General features: G+C 45.7%; 1 protein-coding gene across 1 annotated transcript in view; it reads right to left on the reverse strand.

Annotated features, from left to right (window-relative positions):
* Positions 1-4,887: 4,887 nt before the first annotated feature.
* Positions 4,888-23,560, reverse strand: part of Cat (catalase) — a 32,187-nt gene continuing 13,514 nt past the window's right edge. The window contains exons 5-13 of the mRNA NM_012520.2: positions 22,695-22,799; positions 21,376-21,501; positions 18,771-18,962; positions 18,128-18,280; positions 13,858-13,996; positions 10,952-11,082; positions 8,005-8,112; positions 6,036-6,119; positions 4,888-5,778 (exon numbers count right to left, since the gene is read on the reverse strand). Of these exons, the coding sequence (NP_036652.1) occupies positions 5,713-5,778; positions 6,036-6,119; positions 8,005-8,112; positions 10,952-11,082; positions 13,858-13,996; positions 18,128-18,280; positions 18,771-18,962; positions 21,376-21,501; positions 22,695-22,799 (1,104 nt within the window). The 3' untranslated portion in view covers positions 4,888-5,712. The remainder of the gene's footprint in view (positions 5,779-6,035; positions 6,120-8,004; positions 8,113-10,951; positions 11,083-13,857; positions 13,997-18,127; positions 18,281-18,770; positions 18,963-21,375; positions 21,502-22,694; positions 22,800-23,560) is intronic.

Consider the following 23,560-nt stretch of genomic DNA (forward strand, 5'->3'; position numbering starts at 1 on the left):
GTGTGTACAGGATTTTGTGCTGTCTAGATGGGCAAATTATATCCTATCAATTGGACCAGAGGTTGTTGTGTGGTGTGTTCTTTCATGTGGTGACTTAATTGAGTTCAAGAGAAGGTATGGTGGCGGGACACACCAAGCCCGCCACAGAACAGGGATGTGCATGCCTGGCGTGGTAACAACCGGCCAAGAGAACTGTGGGTGAAAGGAAAGCAGTGTGGTGAGGGGCCACGCTGGAACAGCCCGTGGACCACCCGGGGCAGGGTACCTGGGGGGCAGCATAGAGCCGCTGAGATACATTAGTGCTAGTTCCTATGGCCCCATGGAGCAGAACTAGTGAGAGAGCGACTTCCCGGTACGCCATCACTGAACGGATCGCTCTGCTTTTCTTTTTTACCACCACACTCTCCGACCCCAATAAATTCATTTTTGTTTTAAGTTCATGGTGTTTGTGTTGTACTTCGCTTCTTTTAAAGTTGTACATTATTTCTTGGTGGGAATTGTCTTATTTAGAAATTAGACACACACACACACACACACACACACACACACACACACACAACCAACAACAATGAAAACTTCTTTCAGTAAAACCAAACAGATCTGAACCACAGACTTGCAGTCCTTTTTGGCATAAATTTCTTGAAACGGAGCTGAAGCTGCACTTGGGACAGGCACTTGGTCTCCTCTTCCCACCTCTTAGCTGTGATGAGGTCAGCTGTTGTTCACGTTGGTTTTGGCTTTTGATTTTTCCACCATTTTACATTTGGAGCCTGTGCTCTTGGAGCCAAGTACCATGTTAATGGCCTGAAACAAAGCCCCAAGTCAACTGAAAGAAGGGATTATCCAAGGGGTACATGCTAACTGAGAGCTTTCAGACTTCGTCCAACTCATGGCAGAGCCAAGAAGAGGATGAGGGTGAGGCCTGAGGTGGACAGAACAGGCCACAGTGAGCCGTACCACATGGCTAAGAGACGCTTCTCCGCTAACACAAGGCAGCTCACCAAACAACCTAGAGACCGAAATAACCCCTCAGCTGCCTATAAAACTTTAAGTTTACAAAACCATCAGAGCAACCACACTGTCCGTTCTCAGGCTGCCCATGACAACCTGTCAAAGTCAGAGGCTTAAGACAAAAGCAGTGAACAGTGAGTCCTGACAAGGCTGGAGACCAGAAGTCAAGGCACCCCCACAGCCACACTAAATCCATAGGCTGTAGGAACAGAGCCACTGTAAAAGTAGATTTTATTTGTCTGATTAATTACACTTAATGTAATTGTCATCTCGGAGGCTTTCCACTGCATAAGCTCACCCAGTCTGGTTCTTTCTGAACTCTGGCTGGCTGATTCAATTCAGCTGTTCTGGCCCAAACTCCTCACCAAGCTGACTGATTCAATCTGGCTTCTCTCAGTTTCTCACCTAATTGTTCTACTTGGCCTCAAACTAACTCTGGCAATTTGTTCTAATCTTTTGATTCCTTCTCATTCTCTGGTTTCAATTGCCTCTGCTGACCTGCACTGAGCTTTATGAACTCATGAATGAATTCAACTCCACTGCACTGCACTCACGGCACTGACTCCCAACTCACTGAACTCAAATGACTGACTCCCAGCTCCTTAGCTCTGAACTGCACTGAACCAACTGACTTGAACTCAGAGATCCACATGCCTCTGTCTCCTAAGTGCTGGGATGAAAGGCATGTACACCTGGACCTAAGCTTTTCTTTACCTGCAACTTGTCTATCCCAGGCTGGCCTTGAACTCAGAGATCTGCTTACTTTTGTCTCCTGGGATTAAAGGTGTCTCTGTATTCCAGCCAAAGTAGCCATGTTGCTGGATTAAATTTCTCTACAAGTCACCATCATTTCTGTAGCTCCTGGTGACTACCTTGGCTAGAGGCTACAGAGGTCTAGGCCCGGCTTTTTGCAGACACTGCTGCTTCTCTCCTCTCTACACTGTCACCTGGAGTGCCTGCCTGGATTATCAGGAGGTTCCCACCTTGCAATCCATAACCTAAAGATGTCTGCAAAAACTCTTTGCCAAGGCTGGAGAGATGGCTCAGCGGTTGGGAGCACTGACTGTTCTTTCAGAAGCCCTGAGTTCAATTCCCAGCAACCACATGATGGCGCACGACCATCTGTAATGAGATCTGATGCCCTCTTCTGGTGTGCCAAAAGACAGCTACAGTGTATATGTACACACACACACACACACACACACACACACACACACACACACACACACTAAATGAATAAATATTGGGAAAAAAACCTCTTTGCCAAATAAGGGCACATTCAGTTTCCAGGATGTACGTTTGGGAGTTCCAGCATTCAGCCCACCACACTCTTGGAAGCAGGTGTCCTATGTAAAGATGTAGCCCAGGTTAGACTTCATCTAAGGACAGAAAATGGGATTATATCGTCTAAGGCACTATTCTATGTAAACAATGCCAACGAGAAATAAGAAAAGATCAAAATACCAGACAATACCAAATTTGCTTAATCAGTAGAATGAGAGAAAAACACACTTCCACTAATATGGACCTGCAGTATGGCTTCCCAGCAAGTCATTAGAGTGCTGATATGTGGTGCCTTACGTTTGTTTAAAATTCATTGTAACTTTTAAAATCCGTTCATGTTTACCCTTCCCATCCTTCAAAGCTCAGAGGCTTTTCACCTTTTGTCTCTCTGAGCCTGTGATCCTTTCATGACCTGAGAAGTCAAGAAACAGCCAAACTGTAAAACTTATTTCTAGACCAGAGCAATGGCGTCTGTGGATAAAGGCACTTGCCACAAGCCTGAAAAGCCGAGGCCAATCACTGGGTCCCCTGCAGCAGAAAGAGGACCAATTGTCCTCTGATCTCGACATGTGTACCACATGCACACTTGTACATAGGAGCACATGGGGACACCCACACTCAAAAAAATAAATAAAAAATAAAAAAAACAAGCAAAAGAAAGTAAAAACTGCCTCAGAATGGAAGGGAAGGTGGATGTGGAGAGGGGACAAACAGTGAGAAGGCTCAGTCAAGGGATGGAAGGTCCCAGGGGTGTAGAATGGGAGCAGGGAGAGTCCTCTGGTGGAGTGCTAATCAGTACATTAACTCAGATCCTCTCCACACAGCAAATCTCCTCATTCTACACCCTCTGCCTCACCAGAGAACTACCAGTGGGCATGATGTGAAGGTGGGAGAGGCGCTCCTACAACCCAGATTACATTCCTGATTCCACCAGCACTATAGGTCTCAGCAGAGTAGAGACACGTGACATAGCCATACTAACCAAACTGTCCCCAGGTGACACCAGCCTGGATCCGACCAACCAGGCCCAGGGCCAACACACCACGACTGTTGTTTGAAGCCACTGGACAGCATAGTGACCACGACGGTGTGTGGCCACTGATGTATAGTGTCCCTCTCTACATCCTCCTTAGGTATTCAGCTGTGCAGCTCTTAGGGTGTAACCTCAGCACGCCATAACGAGACAGGAAACAAAACCTAATGAGGGAAGTGAACCTCATCAGTGTCTCTATCTTTAAAAGTCACAAGATGTTGTTGCAAAAATATAAAAAATAAAAAAAGTATAGTTGTCTTTTACCCTGCTAGGTTCAGCACCACAGTGCCCCAAGATATCTGCTAGATGTCTTGGTGGAAACACATCAAACTCCTCGGCGGTGGCCCAGTGTCTCCAGCTACCTCACACTTTCCTACACTCAAACTGTCACATAAAAGAACACACAACACAATAACCTTTGGCCCAATTGATAAGATATAATTGCCCACCTAAACATACAAAGCCCAGTACCATCCATCCCTTAAGAACAATATCGACCTGTAAATACACAGAGCAGAATCTTAACATCACCTGCCATATTGTCCTGCCATGGCTTCTCTCCCTGTCCCTCCTCTTCTTCTTGCTCTCTGTTCCAGTCCTCCTCTTCCTTCAAACTTTTCTCCCGCCCATCCTTCCTTCTCGTCCAATGACAGGCCTCCTTCTATCTTGTACCTGCCTCACCTGTGACATCATCCCACAACAAGACGTTTCCACAGAAAAACAGAAGATACTTCAAAGTATTAGGCCAGCAGTTCTCAACCTATGGGTCGTAACCATTGGAAAGCACGTATTCCTGATTGTCTTAGGAACTCCCAACCATAAATTTATTCTTGTTGCTACTTCCTAACTGTAATTTTGCTACTGAGCGGTATCTCTGTTCCTACGACTATCAAAAACGCGTATTGTCTGATGGTCATGACCCACGGTTGAGAACCACTGTGTTAGACGGAGAGAACATGCTGTAACGTACGGTTGTTAACTGCCAGCTTATGTTAGAAAATAAACTATAAGGCAGAAGAGTAGCTCCTAACTCCCTGACATTATACATATTTCATATACATATTTCTCCTTCCTACCAGCACACAGTGTTCATTTTTTTTTAGAGCTTATCTTACAAACTTACTGTAGAGAACTGTATATGGTAAGCTCCTGCTCCAATAGGGCTCAGCATTGGGTGTAAACAGGTAGACCTACTTCCTGTGTCTACAGGCAGACCAGTCTCATGTCTGCTCAGATACAGGGGGAAGTGGTGGTAAAGGACAGTTTGTTCCTGACAGCCAGGGACCTCAGAGTCCTCTGTAAGAGCAGTGCAAGTTGTTAAGGTGTGAGCTCTTGCTCCAGTCCCTCGGAGGTTTCAGACTCCTGAAAAGCAAGCTAATGAGCAAAGGATATAGGAACTTTCAATTCAGGACATTGACTAGGTGCGCCAGAAGGTCATTCCAAGACGAACACCATGGACAGACAGCACGGAGTCCTCTGGCTGCTGGCACTTTCACTGTTACAGCAGACAAAACTTGTGTTTCACATTATACAGAGTTGAAAGAAATCAAACACCATCCTTCCATGAAGATCATTTTATTGTAAAAATGTAAGCAAATACAAATCACCCTATGTGAAATCACTGTGTATCAGCATAAACATAATTTCAAGGGGAAAAGGAATCCGATCAACTACACAGGAATAAACATTAAGTTTCAACAGTGCTAAAGTTATTTTTGGAAGACATGATCCAAGTATGGTTTTTCTTATAAGGACCTTAGAAAAATAAAAAAAAAATTCTGGGTGGGCCATCTTTATAATCCCTTCATTCATGTGTGTGTGTGTGTGTGTGTGTGTGTGTGTGTGTGTGTGTGTGTGTGTCTATGTGTGTATGTGTGTGTTGTGTGTTCTGTGTGTGTAGTGTATGTGTGTGTTGTGTATGTGTGTTTTAGTGTGTGTGTGTATAGTGTATGTGTGTTTTGGTGTGTGTGTGTGTGTGTGTGTGTGTGTGTGTGTTGTATATATACCAGGCTGTGAGGTAACATAAGACTATAGTAAAATCACCAAGATTTTATCATATATCATATCTAATCAAATCATGTTTCTGGCTAGAAAACCTTTCTTGTAATCATTTTAAATGAATAATCCAAACAGAAGTCCTAAGCAGATCCATGTTTCTGTTAAGTGATTGCTAAGCCCTAATCTTTAATTTCCCCCTCGGGAAATGCCATCAAAAGCATGGCTATCATTCACTCTAGAAGCTTGGATTATCGTTTTAAAGACGTCAGCGTGAGTCTGCGCTTCAGCAGGGGAGACTCCATCCAGCGATGATTACTGGTGAGGCTTGTGCCCTGCTTCATGAGGGATCTCCTCAGTGCAGGCTGAGGAGGCTGAGCACCCGTGCTTTACAGGTTAGCTTTTCCCTTGGCAGCTATGTGAGAGCCGGCCTGTACGTAGGTGTGAATTGCATTCTGGGTCAAAGAAAGAGAACACGAGACCAGCAAGTTAGGCACTTGGGATTTCTTTTAACAACTCAGAAATCAGTTCACCGTGAATGATTTCATATTGTGTGGGGCTAAAATGAAGCGTATGTGTTGTGCAAGTTCCTTAGGGCTCAAAGAAAAGACCTCACAACAGCTGAACTGAGGCAGTAATGGCAGTGGAAACCCAGCTGTATCTGACCCGCCCAGCACGGGCTCCTCTACCAGCCACACCACTCAGGGCTCACCTTAGGCTTCTGGGAGTTGTACTGGTCCAGAAGAGCCTGGACTCGGGCCCCGTAGTCAGGGTGGACGTCAGTGAAATTCTTGACCTGGAGTCAAAGGAAGATACACATTAGCATCTCCTCACCCCTAGATGGACTGCCAGTGTCTTGTGCTTGGTTGGGGAGGGGAGGAAGGACATTTCAACAGGTCATTTTGGGTTCTGGGGAAAGACCTGGGGGTCCAGTATAAATTCTTCAGTCTATGGGCTGAGCTGCCTCAGAGAAGCTACTTCACCTATCTGAGTGTCCATGTCCCCCTCTCTAAATGAGCAAGACAATTACACTTATGTGGTCTCATAGAAACACATCTGGTCTTTATCCTCCATCCCTGAAGCCCATGGAATTTACTGCCGTCCGTGTGCCACTGAGATGGTATGGGAAATCCTGGTGAGCTGCAGGACAGAGCTGGGACCAGATACAACGAGCAGAGGATTCGAGGGTGGGACGTCCAATTCCACCCTGAGCCTACAGATGGTGTCCAGTCACGTCATAGCTGATGACCTGATCAGCCATACCTATGTAGGGAGACTTCCATGAAAGCCCTTGTATGACCTGGCTCTCAGAGCCTCCCCGTAGGTGTGGAGAGGCTGGTATGGCTGAGAGACATGAGAACTGGTCGCCCTTCCTTCCCACATCAAGCTCGTGCATCTCATCCATTGGTGAGTTCTGAGATGAGTTCAGGAGAAGGGGGTCCTGTGAGCCATCTTAGCAAATAATAAACTTGGCAGAGGATCCTGTGCACCCTGACAGCAGTCGGAACGTGCATGTGCCAGCTATCTCGCTTGAATCTAAAGTGGAAGGGGTTCTTACAGGGTTCACCCCTAAATCCGGTGATGAAGCAAGTTCCAGGGACTCTTGTCACAGCTGAACTGAATTGTAAGAAACTAAATACCACCAAAGGTTCAGGAACTCTTATTGAGGGAGAAAGCAAACAACCAGCGTCTTATGGGGAAGACACACCCGAGTACAACACCTGTACCAGCTGCCAGGAAACAGCTGGCCCCACGGTGGATACCTAAGTAGTCAGTAACCTGTGGGAAAGGACAGACTTGGCACTGCCTCCATTGATATGATGTACAACACTGTCATATGCCAGGCAACTCCATGAAGGATTCCCAGCCACTGGGTGAGCCCCAGCAGACAGGGAAAAGGAGGCAGAGCACCGGGAACAAACAGCCTTTAGAGTTTTGGCATATGTGAGGAGTCTGCCAAGGATGCATTGCCTGCTCTCCTCAGGACTGAGAGATAAAACATGCCTTGCCCATCCCCCAGAGCAGCCACCAGGCTCTTTGCTGGTTCGTGATCTGGGCTCTGTAACATTCCAGGTAGTGGTCCTATGATCAGAGTAGCAGCAACTAACACATGGGGACGGAAAGGGTACTCAGTTCATAATGAATGTTCTGGGACAAACCAAAAATCTAGAAGCCAGAGAGAGGGCTTCAGGTAGCTCAATGAGACACATCTCAGCACCTTGACTCAGCCTGCTTTGGGGGATAGCTGGGTACTCACTCTAGAAAAGAGGCAAATTTCTATCTGTCTGAAGAGTCGTCACAGACTCATGGTGATGAACCTTGGCACAGGCTTCAAACCCGGCATCCTCTGAAAGCTTAAGGGACACGAGAGCAGAGCCACTGCTGACCACCACACACAGAACGGACTACGGCTGAATTAAACAGCACACCCAAGAATTCACTCTAAACTCAGCTGAATTTCTACACACTGGAAAACCAGACAAAAATGAGGGTGTGTGTCAACCAGACAAAACACCGAGACAAGCTAATCGGACTTTGACTGAGAACTGCTACTCTGTCTAAAGTGTCATCTCAGCTCAGGTAACCGAGAAACCGCTTTTTGACGCTAGGGTTCTCCCACACGGCTGCACTGCCTCTACGAGCCAGCAGGTGTCACCCTTTGCTGGCAAAGCCAGACTCACCGCTTTCCTCTGAATGAAAAGCTGAGCATCTTTCAGGTGGTTGGCAATGTTCTCACACAGGCGTTTCCTCTCCTCCTCATTCAACACCTTCGTATAGAATGTCCGCACCTGCTCAGCAGCAAGAGGGCAAAAGACAAAACCACCATCTTACCATGAATAAAACGCACCCAAGAGTCTACATTTGAAATGCACAATTAAAAATCACCGAAAAATTTTAATGAAAACTGCCATTTGTGTTGAATTAATTTATTTTGAATTCTTTTGTTAGTAATAGCTTATAACCGGTTTTCTTCTCTGTGTATCCGTGCAAGTGTGCATGTGTGTACGTGTGTGTGTGTGTGTGTGTGTGTGTGTGTGTGTGTGTGTGTCCAATTTTCTCAGGACTGGTTGCTCCCACTTAGTTGCTTCCAAGGGGTGTGCTCAGTCTGGTGGGCAGTATTTCCAAAATGGTGCACTTTCCTGGTCCTCGGCGCTATGTTGAGACCAGATGTAACTTTCTGCAACCCACAAAACCTACAACTTGAACTTTAACTCCTGGGAGGCATAACCCCTTCACGGGGGAAATATTGGTCACTCTCCCACAGGGCACACACTTCCCGTATAGCTCTACTTGCTACTGTGACTCGCCTTCACTGCGGACGGAAAGGTAGCCTGTTCAGCTGAGTGCAGTACCTTTCCAGAGTATTTGATATAGTCTGTCTATGGAGGGAGGGAGGAGGCAGGCAGGGATGGAGGGAGAGCTGGAGGGGGAGGAGGTAGGCAGCCCTCTATGATCCTTTTATATTTATTTATTTACTTAGCATGCACAAGCATGTGCATACATATGCATGCCATGGCACATGTGTAGATGTTAAAGGACAACTTGTGGTATCAGCTCTTTCTTCTATGTGGATTCCAGGGATCAAACTCCGTTTGTTAGGCTTGGCTGAAAGCGCCTTTAACCACTGAGCCGTCTCGTTGCCCTAAAAGGGGTTTCTGGAAGCATTTCCAGTGGTCACTGCAGCCAGCTTCTCACAGGTGCTGACTGTCAATGGTTCAGGGATTCTGTTAGCAGGCTACCTGCGCATACACAACTCTTTCCCTCCAGCTTTTCTGAGCTTTGCCATGAGCCCTTGCTTCATTCTCTTTTATGTGTATGAATGTTTCCCCTGCCTGTATTAGAATACACACCACATGCTTGCCTGTGCCCAGGAGGTCAGACAAGGGTGTCACAGTCCGTGAAACTCAAGTTTCAGATGGTTGTGAGCCACATATGGATGTTGGGAATTGAACCCTGGTCTTCTGCAAGAATAAGAAGTGCTCTTAACCACTGAGCCATCTCTCCGGTCCCTCTTCAAAGCTTTTAATCCGTCTTTCCAATGTTCTTCACAAGAGGATAGGCCTGATATGAACAAGTCCTCTGAGCCAGAGGCCACATGACTCATTTTTAAGGAACTGAACATGAAGCTCCCTCCTTAGGTATCGGTTATAGGACTTTTATTATTGCAACACTGTGCTTTGAACCCATGATACCAGTGTCATGGCTAGTTATAAACATGGTCCTACATAATGATAAAACCTCTCACTAAAATGAGGAAGGCCATAATAAAGCTCACCCAGCAAACCTTCATGTACAAACGACAGTCTCATTCCTAAAGGAGTTGTATAGGCTTGCCTTGTACCTACCATGACCTGATACAAGCAAACCCTTGATTGCCCAGGCTATACTGCAATACATTTGATGTCCCCACACCTCTAAAAATAAAACCTTACTATAAAAGGCTTACCTAAATGGGCTTTCTATACGACAATAAAATAGCGCGCGCACACACACACTCGCACACCTTTCAAACAAAAACATCTTCACAGTGAATCCATTTATGTATTTATAAACATTTCACTTGGAATCTACATTTTTAAACTGAGAAAATAAAAATATTTTATAAAAATAAAAATTTAAATATCGATTTTATAGACTTCCACTCAGGACTCCAGAGCAACTACCTTCTCTTTCTTTGGCTGGGTGTGGTGGAAGTTACACTGAGCACATCCCAGCCCACACACAGCCTCCCACAGCATCCACTGGAAAAGCCCTCCGGGCAGATAACTGGAAACAGGTGAGCACCTGACCCAGGGCAGCTAGCAGTGGGGTGATCTGGGGTCAGTGAATGAATCTGGGGTAAAAACAGCCATCAGATTCTCTCTCAACTATGACAAAAATAGAGTGAAAGGTGCTCAAAAAGAGAAAAGCTGAGAAGAAAAACATCAGAAAAAGAGAGTGGGTCGGCCAGCCATGGGCGTGGCCAAGAAGCAGCAGAAGTTGGGGGCAGGGGTCAACAAGCAACCAATAGTGGAAAGCAGAAGGGAACACCTGCAGAACAGCAGAGCCAGGTGCCCAGGAGCCCTGAGTGGAACCCCACACCCTCTCGCTGCCAGCTCTGTTCTGCGTTTTCCAGGATTGGGATTCACACCCAAGGCAGGCAAAGAACTGTTTTCCCGGCCCTCAGAGGCTGTCTTGGGTGACCGGGTCCCTGGGAAACGGGCTCCTCTGCCAGGATGTTTATGTCTCATTTGCCCAGTTCTTAGAGTCCCAGGAGATCATTTTCCCCAGCATCACCAACTTCACCATTTCAATAAAGCTGGGCGACCGAGGATGAGTCCCCATGTCTGAAATGGACAGAGTAGCATGACAGCTCTGTGGCTCCAGCCAACGGACACTGATCCGCTGGTAGCACTAAGTCTTCTTTGGATTCAATTCAAGATGCACTAGACAGAAAGTGAGACGTGAGGACATAAGCCTTCAGTCCCAGCACTTGGGAGAGAGAAGTAAGGAGGGTGGTATGTATGAGTTCTAGGCCAGCCTGGTCTATATAGTAGCCGAGCTATATAATGAGACTGATGGACTCTGTAATGAGGTCTGACGGGAAAACCAGCCAAGTGCCCACCGAGGAGCTGATAAAGCCATTACCTGAGTGACGTTGTCTTCATTAGCACTGTTGAAGCGCTTCACATCTGCAGAGCACTGGCTATGGTGCTCCAGGGCCGAGCCCTGCTGCTCTGGTGCGCTGAAGCTGTTGGGGTAGTAGTTGGGAGCACCACCTTTAACAGGAAGCAGAGACATTCTTAGGGGACCGACCAGTGCACACGAGCCATCAGTGTGGGAAGGAGCAGGCCCCAAGGTAATGGAACACACACACATTAGGTACAGAAGTGACACACCCCAGGCTGGGAAATGACTCCTCTCTTCCCAGGCCTAACTGCAGGCTCTGTCTACATGCGCACGTGGGCTGCCTCACTCTCAGCCTGAGTGCAAGGGTCTCAAATCCGAGTCAGCACTTCAAAGGTCCCCGTCTACAACACCTCCTGGTGCTTACTGGAAGGTTCTGCAGAGATTTGACATGGTTGCCACTGAGATCAGGCCCGGAGACAATGTAGTTTCATTTGGATGCAGGCTCCACCTAAACATTGACTCAATTGTGAAGAGCAGCCTAGTTCTGTCCCCTCATTTGCAGACCTAATCTGAAGCTCTGAGAGTTCACGCATCTGAGAGTTGCTGCATTGGGGTGGGGGTGGGGGTCGAGGGGAGAAGAAGCTGCAGCATTTCTGTCGGTTTCCATGAGAAAACGTGACAAAACTCTTCTTCACATGCCTGAAGATTCTGGAACATCTCTACTTAGCTGTTTCTAATGCTCCCCCCAATTCTATCTTTACCCTCCCCACTTAGAAAAGAAAAAAAAATCTGTATTTGTAATATGCTAGTTTTCATTTATCTCGATTTATTGGACAAAATATTGGCAGATATAATTATATATCTTTCATGATTCTGAAATAAAAAATAAGGCTTTTCCTCATCGTGATATTTTTTATTAACTATTATTTACTCTGTGTGTGTGTGTGTGTGTGTGTGTGTGTGTGTGTGTGTGTTCACGCGTGCGCGCAGGTATACTTATACCACAAAATATGTGGACATCAGAGGACAACTTGCGGGAGTCAACTCCCTCCTCCACCCACCATGTGGGGCCCAGGGAATGAACTCACATCTCCGAGCTTGCAGCAGGTACCCTGAACCCTTGGAGCAACCTCACTGCCCACTTGACGTGGTATATTTACTTTCCAGACGGACACTCTGCTTTGGCTGGTAGGAGCATAAGCTTGACTATCAGAGCTCAGGCTGCCTGTACAAACAATGCCTAGGAACATAAGAAGCGGCTAACAGGAAGCAGCCTGTGGCTGGAACACTTCATGGCTCCCTTCCGGAACAGATTATCCACTGTGGATAATTAGGAGATGCCGCCTATCACAGTGATCGAGGCGCCAGGGTGTGTGCAGAGAAAAAACAGCCCCATGCCATTGTGGCAATCAGCCACTCATTTCAGTGGGTAGCCTTGGGGCAGCTGCATCACTATGGCAAGCCAAGACTTCAACAGCTAACTGCCACAATATGGAATTCACCCCTTGAGAGGTTTTTAATTCTATTTTCAAGTACATTCTGACCTTTACCCAAAAGAGGGAGTTGTCCTGGTGGTACTGGTAACTGGAAACAATTAAGCTCTTTCATGAGAATTTCCAGAGCACAGCCCAAATTCGCTCTAAAATCAAGCAGAGGACTTCAACACTGGCCCCAGAGCAACGTTCTCACAAGCGTGCCAGTGGGATGTAAACGTGAAATAATTAACTATAAATGAAACTCAAGATAAACAATGACACCTGTGTCATCCACAGCTGCAATAACAAAAGGACCACTGAAGAAGGAAAAAGAATGTAAGCCCAGAAGACCAGAAAGGCAGGATTCAGACACAGAGTATCTACTACTTCAGATCCATGCCTCGAGTCCTAAGGGAGCAGAAATACTAGACCTACTGGAGTTTGGCAGAAAGCATGCACACTCAGTAAATACCAGGGAGACCTGGGAGTAAGGACAGGACAGTTGAGCACAAAATAGCATATGCAAAACAATTAAATGTGGGAAAATGGCCCCTGAAAAAGCAAGGCAAGGAATACAGAAAGATGAAATTGTCGTGGCCTATGGGTTCTAGAACTGTTAAATGGATTTCTGTCCTCTATAGTCCAAGTCGCCTTTACGCATGTTCTTTTTTATTGGAGGTGACCCTATAACAGTCCATGTTTGATTTCTGTACAGATAGCAATGGTTTCAAATAGACATCACTGGTCAAACTTCCGCAGAGATCAATTTCTACAGTTATCGCTTAAACACAGGCTCCCGGCATGAGATTAAAAACTAAGATACTCATTAAACTGGAAGATTAAAAGAAACACATCAACCAATCTCTCTGCTTGGCTAACCAGAATTAAGACCTGAGGCTGTCTGTGCATTGGCTTCAGAAGGTAAGATGGGAAAGCCATGCACTTGACAAATGAACCCCTAACACTCAAATGCAGGAGAATGTCATCTTGGTAGATGACTTAGGTAGATTCAACTTGGACAAAAAACACGGAAGAAGAGACCCCCTTGATTTTCTTTCTCTCTTTCTTCCCTTCCAAATTCCAGTCAAAGCCAAGGTCTCAGAAGGGTAAGAGTGACTTGAGGAATTGCACATCCTGTAGCTTAGGCTGGATACACTCCACAGCAGCCATTGTGCTAGGCCCTCCTCCTAGCCTTTTACTTCAGACAGACACCAAGGGCAATGAGGGAACTCTCAAGGATGTTTTTAAAATGGACAGAAACCAGGAGAGACCATGGACGGGCAGCTCAAAATTTCCTGACTGAGGATCTGGGTGCTGGCAGTGCCTATAGAGCATGTCACAGCACAGGAAGTCTCACAGTTTGAGGGCCACTGGCCTAGCATCCTTGCCCACCCAGTCCCATGCTCTCTCTGCCTTTACAGGGAAGGAGTCAAATATACCCAGGCCTACCCTGGTTGTCATGCATGCACATGGGGCCATCGCGCTGGTAGTTGGCCACGCGAGCACGGTAGGGACAGTTCACAGGTATCTGCAGATAGTTTGGTCCCAGGCGGTGGCGGTGAGTGTCTGGGTAAGCAAAAAGGCGGCCCTACAGTAATACACAACAGACATTAAGAACAGTCACGTAAGAAATAGGAATTAAACTATGAGCATCATTCTAAAATTCAAAGCACATGAATACCGACCGCATAACCTTGCCTAGCTCTGCTGGGCAGAGTCAAGAGTCTTCCCATTTAGAAAGTGCATCTCCCTAAAGAAGCCACCCCTAATCACCCCTGCCACCTGGCCATCACTTCACATCTGTCCTAGACAACGGTGCCTACCTGCCCCCCAGGACACAGTACTGCCTTGGTGTGATATTTCCCAGTTCACCTCAACAGAATCCTGAAGTAATTCTCCATCTCCCCAGCCTCTACTCCAAGGGAAGACTCGAGCCTTTGCCCTTAAAACAGCACCATTCTCCAAAGCCGTCCGTGTGGAAACTGTTCAGAGACGCACCTCCCACACAGTATGGTGAATTAGACACTCTGTATTCTGAGATTTACTAACAAGCATGGAAAGAAAGCGGTGGTTGGAACCACTGGCCCTCCACGGCCACAGGTAATGAGTCTGAGGCTAACCAGGATATGCAAATCACGCCTCATATTTCCCATTCCCTTTAGCATTCCCTTGGCATTCCCTTTAGCAGGAGGCTCCGCACTGGTCTCACTAACCAATCACTGAGCTCTTCTCAGCATACGAGGTTTTACTCTGAGCAATTCTCCCTCTGCCTGGCTCACTGCCCTGAGTCCTAGAAAGCCTTCTTTGGTTCCTAATTACAGATAGCAAAACAAAAACAAGGGCTAAAAAATTAGAAAGGAGACTGTGAGAGGGGGAAAAGAGATCGTAGGGAGAAGGAAGAAATAGAGGGGGTAATAGAATAAATGTGACATAAGAGCAGAAGGGATTTAGGGGAGCAGTATGGAGAAGGAAGGGAAGATGGAGGGCAAAGGAAGAATATAAGGGAGGGCAGAGGGGGAAGGGTATATATGCATATATAAACAAAGAATAATATATACATATATGTGTGCGTGTGTGTTAATGAAAACTCATTAATGTGTATGCTAACTTAGATTGATTTAAAAATTTAAAATTGAACTACATTTCTTTTTTTTTTGGTTCTTTTTTTCGGAGCTGGGGACCGAACCCAGGGCCTTGCGCTTCCTAGGCAAGCGCTCTACCACTGAGCTAAATCCCCAACCCTGAACTACATTTCTCAAATGAGCATTAAAAAGTAAACCTAAGCACGGAGGTAGAGAAGGGGAACACAGCAGTTACTTTGTAACAAACACTCACATCTGCATGCTTAATGCAGTCCCACCGACTCTGCCAACACTGCTGCTCACTAAGCCTTCCCCCACAATCACTCCGAATCACCTAGGTAACGTTTAGATGTCTGGTCATGCAAGTGTGACTGGACCTGAGCAGGCTGTCTCCACTCGCTCCAGAAACCGTGCCCAAGGGCATCGACAGGCAGGCTGTAACAGTCATAGGTAGCTCCTGAATGGCCCGAGGGCATCGACAGGCTATAACAGAGTCTCAGGTAGCTCCCGGATGGAGCGGCTAGCATAGTGGTTCTCAACCTTCCTAATGCTGCAGCCCTTTCACACAGTTCTTCATTTAGTGGTGATGCCCAACCATAAAATTATTCTTGTTGCTACTTCTTAACTGTAATTTTACTACTGTTATGAATTGTAATGTAAATATTGTGTTTTCCAATGGTCTTAGGTGACTCTGTGAAAAGGCCATTGGATCTCAAGGGGGTCGCGACCCACAGGTTGAGAACCAGTGCTCTAGCACCCCACTCTGGTGTACCCCACTCTGGTTTGTTCGCTTTACAGTAAGCTGGAAACCCTAACCCTGTCAATGAGTAGAGGTGACACAGACAGGTCGAGAGATGGGTGCAGTGAGCGCTCACACTGACAGTGACCTGCAGGGAGGCTGTGCCCAAGGCTTTGCCCTTTACACCACTGTTCTACCTGACCAACAGCTCTGCCCCACTCAAGCAACCCGTACAACTTCTTTCCAGATCCCAGCAGACAAATGACCACGTACAGGAGCAAAGAAAGGCCGCACAGCTGCATGGCCAGGCACCCAGTACAGTCTGCTTCCTGCATTACTGTCTGCCTTTCGTGATGCTCTGGTTTACCGCTTTGGATTAAGTTTGAAGATTTATTAATATGACCTGGTTTAAATGTAAACAAAGATGCTGCCCATCCACACAGTAAAGTCACTGCCCAGCTTCAGGGCTCACTCTCCTCAGGAGTAATTACAGTCTTCTTAACGAGCTCTCTGCCCCAGTATTCCCATAAATAATCTTCCTAAGGACCCGTAGATTACAGTCCTCATCCACTCAAACGACCAAACAGCTAACGGAACCCAATAGTCCTTCCCCAGCTGCATGGCTCCTCACAAGCACCACAGAATTAGAATATATGGCTAAATACCAGCCCCGTCCCTGGCTTACATTTGTTTTCCCTCATCGCACAGAATATGGTTGTGGCTGCTTCACCCTGGGCTTCACAGTTTGCTTTACTGTGTGACTGACCCGATATCTGGTCAGGTGTCACCGTGGTCCCAACGAACATGGGTGAAATGGACTCTCAGGAAGACTGTGAGCCATCTTTTATTTTGTATTTTTCAATTCATTTTCTCAACATCAGTATGTATTATGTAGTCTGAGCTCTGGCCGTGGTGACTTCATGACCCGGTGTACCCTGCTATTTCCACAATCGCACAGTTCAGTTCCCTTGAGCCCACCCAGCAGGGAAGGCTGTGGGCAGGCTATACAGCTGGACTTCCTCTATTCCCCAGTACCAACCACGCCGCTAACATGTCTGTCTGCTTTTAGCTTACGCTGGCTACTCCAGTTCCCTTTCTGTCCCTACCTGCAGCTCCTTCCTTTGCCACCATCACTGAGGAGAATTGCTCTCCTTGACAGCTACCAGGCTGTGCTTCTTAAAGCTGGAAAGTCCTTCTATCTTCCCAGAACAGACACTTGCACGATGTCCAACATCTAAAGGCTCCTCTAAGAGTGTTGGTGAACATGTGCACACCCACTCCTCTCATCCAGGACAGAGTGGCTACTATAGTTTAGACATTCTCAACGCAGCACACCTCTGTGCCTGTCCTCATGCCTTCTACTGTCTGTGTCACTTGCTGAATGGAAAATCAGCCTTCACATGCCATCTTGTCCCTAGAACTTTGTGTGACCCCGTCTCACATCTGTCATAGTACTCTCTCTGCCTTATACCATGGTTGTCCAGGGTTTCACAGAACCACACCTAGCAGGGCACTACTCAACTACGGTAAGGACAACTGACTTTCAAAAACAGTATCAGATGTCCCCAGTGCCACAGCAAAGAACCGCAGACACACAGAGAACCTCAGCTTGCTCTCCAAGGAGCCTGACACCTGCCAGGGATCAGAACTTATGTAAGCAGCAACCTTCGACCGCTGTGGTCTGATCTAAGGTCTGATCTTTAACCCCTGCTTAGTGTTCACAGTCTAAACACACAGAAGATTGGTTTGCACAGCAATTATTAAGCCAAATTTTTTTTCCTATTGATTCCTAGTCCAAAGTAGAATTTTCCCTCTTTGACCTTTTGGCACAGCGCCCTAGAGAGCGGTTTAAAGGGTGCTGAATGCCTACTGAGATCACATGATTAAGCCATTCCACTGCCATTAATCAAGTCGGGTTAATGAAGATCATCCACGGAGCCATTTCCAGAGATAGAAAATATCTCTGAAACATCGCTTGGAGCCATTTCCAGAGATAGAAAATATCTCTGAAACATCGCTTGGAATAGGAAATGGGTATGGTATGGTGTCGACGGTTCTAATAATTCATTAATCCTCATAGGTTGAGCTAGCCATGCTATTTTTTTATAAAATATGGAGTCATAACTATTATATCTTTTTTCCAAAATCAAGTGTTCACATCTTGAAATGTTGGATATTTTATTATGGACGTGTTTTATAACTGGTGTAACTAAAGAATGACCATCTAAAGGATGTCTCCTCCAAGTGACCTCACAGGAATTAAGCACCTCAAATAAAATTCAAGCGAAAGGTCTAGTAATTCCTCATAAATGATCATGCCAAGTTACGCACCATGTGCACATGTATGTGTGTGCACAGTCAGACACCTGCCTCAGAACGTGTCATCTCGCTAGCTTACCTGGAGCATCTTGTCCGGGCTGGGCTCAATGCCAGGGGGCATGTTGCTTGGGTCAAAAGCCATCTGTTCAACTTCAGCAAAATAATTAGCAGGATTTCTGTTTAAGACCAGTTTGCCAACTGGTATAAGAGGGTAGTCCTTGTGAGGCCAAACCTGAAAACAATGTCACATTCATAATTACCAGACAGTCAGCCGGCGGATCTGAAAGGCCCTCATGAAAACACCAACTTTCACATATAATCAAGTCAGTGAAAATAATTCTTAACCCAACAGAAACATGATAAGAATTTCAGGCGATTGCCTTATCATTTTGTAATAGTAAGTGGTAAATATTGACACTGGTGCAGAAACAGTAAATTAGCTTTTCAAAACTTGTCCCCTGCTAATAACACAGGAAGTCTCTAAAGTGACCTCAGGGAGTTCCCCATACAGGAGTGCAGGTGAGGCACTCACTCGCAGGCATAGGGCACGCTGAGTCACCACCGTCAACCGCCGCTTGTCTAGCCTGCTCTTGTCACAGTGGATTCACGGCTATAATTTACATTATTATTAATAGCAGTCGTAGTCGTAGCAGCAGCAACAGCAGCAGCAGGAGGAGTATACAGGAAGATCTTACAAAATAATACAGCTGCTGCTTCCTTACCTTGGTCAGGTCAAATGGATTAAATGGGAAGGTTTCTGCCTCCTTGAAAGTCATGACCTGGATGTAAAAAGTCCAGGATGGGTAATTGCCACTGGCGATGGCATTGAAAAGATCTCGGAGGCCATAATCCGGGTCTTCCTGTGCAAGTCTTCCTGCCTCTTCAACAGGCAAGTTTTTGATGCCCTGGTCAGTCTGCAGAGTGAAAGTAAGAAACTCATATGGAGTTTAGGAAAGAGGTTACAAAATGTAACCAGTACTTCATTGAAGGGTTCTAAGCAACACAGCCCATTTGGGTAACACAATGATATTTTCCTTAAATCATACGTTTATTGTTCAGAATCAACACTAATAAATTTATAGGAAACTATATTTATTTATACCAATTCTTTTCAATGTTAAATTATTCCTCTTTCCCTTTATGTATTCTATATCATTTGAAATTTTATGCTATTACTTTTTAATGAGAAAAAAACTGTCTTAAAAAGATAAATTCTAATCCACTAAAATAAGCAAAAGATAATTCACTTCCTTTTTAACTAATACATTAAAACACCAAAACTATGCATATTAATTGAGAATATTTACCATCCCCTTATAGCAAAACACTGAAATCCTTTCTTCCAGGTTTTTGAGAGATGTAGTGCAGTGGCTGTCTTTAGTCACATACAACAGGCTCACTAAACTTGATCCTCCCAGCTGTGACTAAGCCAGCTTCCCACCCCCACCCCCGCCCCTCTGCTCACCCTGGACTCTGAGGACCACCATTTCTAATTCTCAAATCCCACCAATGAAACAGAGCATTCTACATCTGTCTTTCTATGCCTGACTCATTTCACTTAGCACAGTGGTCTACTGTTGCACCCACAGTCACAAAGACGTGGCCTGACTCCTTGCCTCCCTCCCTCCCCCCATTCTTCTGGCTAAACAGAAGTCCACTGCATCACATCTTCTTAATCCACTCACCATATGATGGACACTCTTTAAAAACACAAGAGTGCACATGCCTCTTGGACATCCAGTATCATTTGACCTGGATATATACCAAGGAATTCTGGAAATAACCTAATTCCCGTTTTTAAAACAGCTCAAAAAAATTCCTAAAACTGTCAGCCCTCTGTCTCTGTTGTCTTGCTTTTGTTTAATTTTAGAAATTATAGAATCAGAGTTCATCAAGCCACCATGAGCTTCACTGTAGCTGCTCTATGCCAATTCTCTCTGAGCAGGCAAAAATCAGCATTCTGCCTTTCCAAGCAGGCCAAACATACTCAAAACCATGATGCCACTTCCCCAGCACTCCCATCTCTAGTCCTGGTCAACTGGCTGAACACACATGTCATGGAAACATTTAGCAAAAGCAACTCTGGAAGGGACCAAAGGGGAAGGCAACTTCAGGGTTTAAAAATGAAGGCCACCATCTGCAGGTCACCCAATATGTTCAATGTTATCCTAACAGTACAAAGCTGTTCTGATTTTAACCAAATCTCTCGTGTTTAGAAGAGAGTACCTATAAATCAGGATAAACAAATGAATGAGTAAATTCATATACTGAGATATATATATATATATATATATCACTCTATCTCAGGATTCTCTGCTGAATAAATTTATAAGCAATCTTTTCACTCAGGCCTGTGGGCAGCTGTAGTTGCATCCCAATTTTACAATGAAAAGCACTTCCAACAATCCATCCAATCTCAGTTATCCAGGACAGTGAAGATCTGAGTTTAGGCTGGCATACCTGCAAGGCTTCTGCCTAGGCTCAGTCAGTATCCCCCACAGTCACTGAGTCTTCCCCTGAGTGACCTTACACAGTTCCCTGTGACAGCTATAAATCCAGAGATCAACTGTTTTCTTAACTCTGATCCAAATTGTAAAGGAGAAATGTCTTCCATTTAATACACCTAAATAGCTTGTTCAAATAAGTATTAAAATATGCCTTTGAGATGTTGTTAAAAGGGAGAGGTACTAAGCCTGGTCATGTGGGCCTGGAAGCCCAGCTTATTCAGATGATGGAGGTAAGAGGATTGCAAGTTCAAGGCCCAGCAGGAATACCAAGGAAGTCCAAGGCTAATCTGTGCACCTCAAAACAGGAAAGGTGCTGGGGATGCAGCAGCTCCGTGGCACAGTACTTCTGAGCACGTGTAACGCCCTGCGTTCAACTCCAGTACCACAGACACAGAAAGAAGGGAGACTTCATTTGTCATTAACCCACCTCCTTCTTCCTAGCTTAGCAACGATATTTAGAAACAGAAGTTTTTTAACCTTCTGATGTGCTTAGGGAATGATGATAACCCTCTTAAGCAAACTGGTAAATATTGCATATTATAATGTAAGCCAAGATCATACCAAAGACAGAAGCCATGTGCCCCAGCCTCACTACATGTAAGGAAAAAACCAACGGCCAACTACACACAGCTCTAATTTGAGCGGCCTGAATTTGTTCTTTAAATTGGTGGCCAACAAAATATTCATGGTGCTGTTCAATTATATCAATTCTGTGTACCTAGGGTGGAAGTGAGAGAAGGGCAGGAGAGACCTCAGGCCTATAGCAGAGGTAGAGAGAGGTATGTAGGAGCCGTGTGCCCTCTGTCCAGACACCCTGTACCTTGTAATGGAACTTGCAGTACACTGCCTCTCCATTCGCATTAACCAGCTTGAAGGTGTGTGAGCCATAGCCATTCATGTGCCGATGTCCATCTGGAATCCCTCGGTCGCTGAACAAGAAAGTAACCTAAGGAAGACAAACGGAAATCCTCCCATTTAAAGGTATCCCACGGTTTTTACATCCATGCATTTCCAGAAAATTCCTTATGGACACAGAACACACCCTCTAACTTCCATGGGTTATCATGATTTCTCCTATAGAAAATGACAAGGCGTCTGTGAAGGAATGCTAAAGCAAGTCTGGATTCTGTCTCTTTATCTTTTTAACGCGATAGTCTTACTGAGTCTTTGGGAATTTCACATCCTGCACTCATTTCTCGGCCCTTCCATGCCTGCCCCCCACCCTTGAGACCTCCCCCAAAGGAAACAAAAACAAAGTTTAAAAATAGTAGTAATAACTAATTAATAAAAAAAGAAAACTAAAACTACAAGTCCCATGGGGGCTGCCCATACACTGAGTGGAGTATGGTCAAAGTCCCAGTGGCCTGCCCCTTAGAGCTGAGTCCTCCCTCACACTGCATCCCTGACAGCAGCCATCACTGCGGAGACTTCATTTCCTTCTCTTCGATGTCTCCCTTTTTAGGCTGTTACTTTGGGGGCAGGGTGAGAGTAGGGACTGTCACAAAATCCTTCCATGTCCCTCCTTCTCAACTATGTCTCTGCAATCACCAGTGTCACTGCAAAGGCGACTTCCTTGCTCTTCACAGTCAGTCAGAGCTGACTTCCACATGGCTTCTGACGACAGCACAGACCACGAACATGGTCCCTGCCCATAGTAGGACTACAGACCCAGACGAGGCCCTCAGAGGTAGCCCAGACCACAAACAGATAACGCCATGGCCTCAAGTGGCAGTGCAGGCCACTCACATCCACCCAGTCCTCACTGCTGTCATGTCTCCACAGCGCGTGTACCGCTCCGTGTTTTATCTGTCCCACCTCTCCATCACATATTTGTTCATCGTGGTGGTGCCCACCGTGCTCACTGTGCTCACCGTGCCCACTGCCCACCACAGGCGGCCTCTCAAACTTTATTTTAATAGCTAAGGCTTTCTCACTGCTTTCCTCTCGCTTCCCTACAGCCCGGCTTGACCCCCGACTAGACTTTATTCCTAACTCTTGGTGATCAAAAAAATCTGAAGAAGCACCCCAAAAAGAGAGAAGCCAAATCCAATAAAACAACCCAAGCATGAGAGCACATTACAAGGCCTCCTCAGCAATGCCAGGATCCCAGGCGACTTAATAGTGAAGAAGGGGTCTCACCTGATGGAGAGACTCTGGACAAAGACTCCAGAAGTCCCAGACCATGTCAGGGTCCTTCAGGTGAGTTTGTGGGTTTCTCTTCTGGCTATGGATAAAGGATGGAAACTAAATGGGGGAGAGGGGAGAGAAAACAAAAATAAAAATCCCAAAGCTAAGAATTATGTATGTTTATATCATATACTACTGTCTATGGCTTCCTTATGAATTATAATTCTAGTCAACACAATTCCATAAACTTAGATTGCTAAACTTTCAAATGAAATTAATTCAATACGTACAACCAATTCTTTGGATTCTCTAGTGTCAAATGCACTCAGAGCTGAAGTATCTCTTTAAACACTACCACCACCAAACACACACACACACACACACACACACACACACACACACACATACATACTATACACACACACCATATACCACACACACATACATAACACACACACTCACACACCACACACATACACTCACACACACACACTCACACAAACACACACATACACACACACAGACACACACACACATACACCTACCACATACATACATACTATACACACACACCTACCACATACATACATACATACATACATACATACTATATACACACACACCTTATGCCACACACACACACACTCACAGAAACAAACACATACATAACACACACACACACACACACACACACACACACACAGAAATATCCTTTATTGTCCTCACTAATCCTCCAGGTTCTGCAATGGAAGCTGGATCGTGGATTGTTCCCACCAGGTCAGTGACTCTTGACATGACAAATCTAAGGCTAATGGCAATTATCATTTGCTCTTACAGAGACACACTAAATTCTGGGGAAAAAAATTTAAAGGGTGTGG

This window comes from Rattus norvegicus, chromosome 3 (genome assembly GCF_036323735.1).
Source record: "Rattus norvegicus strain BN/NHsdMcwi chromosome 3, GRCr8, whole genome shotgun sequence".
Lineage (NCBI taxonomy): Eukaryota > Metazoa > Chordata > Mammalia > Rodentia > Muridae > Rattus > Rattus norvegicus.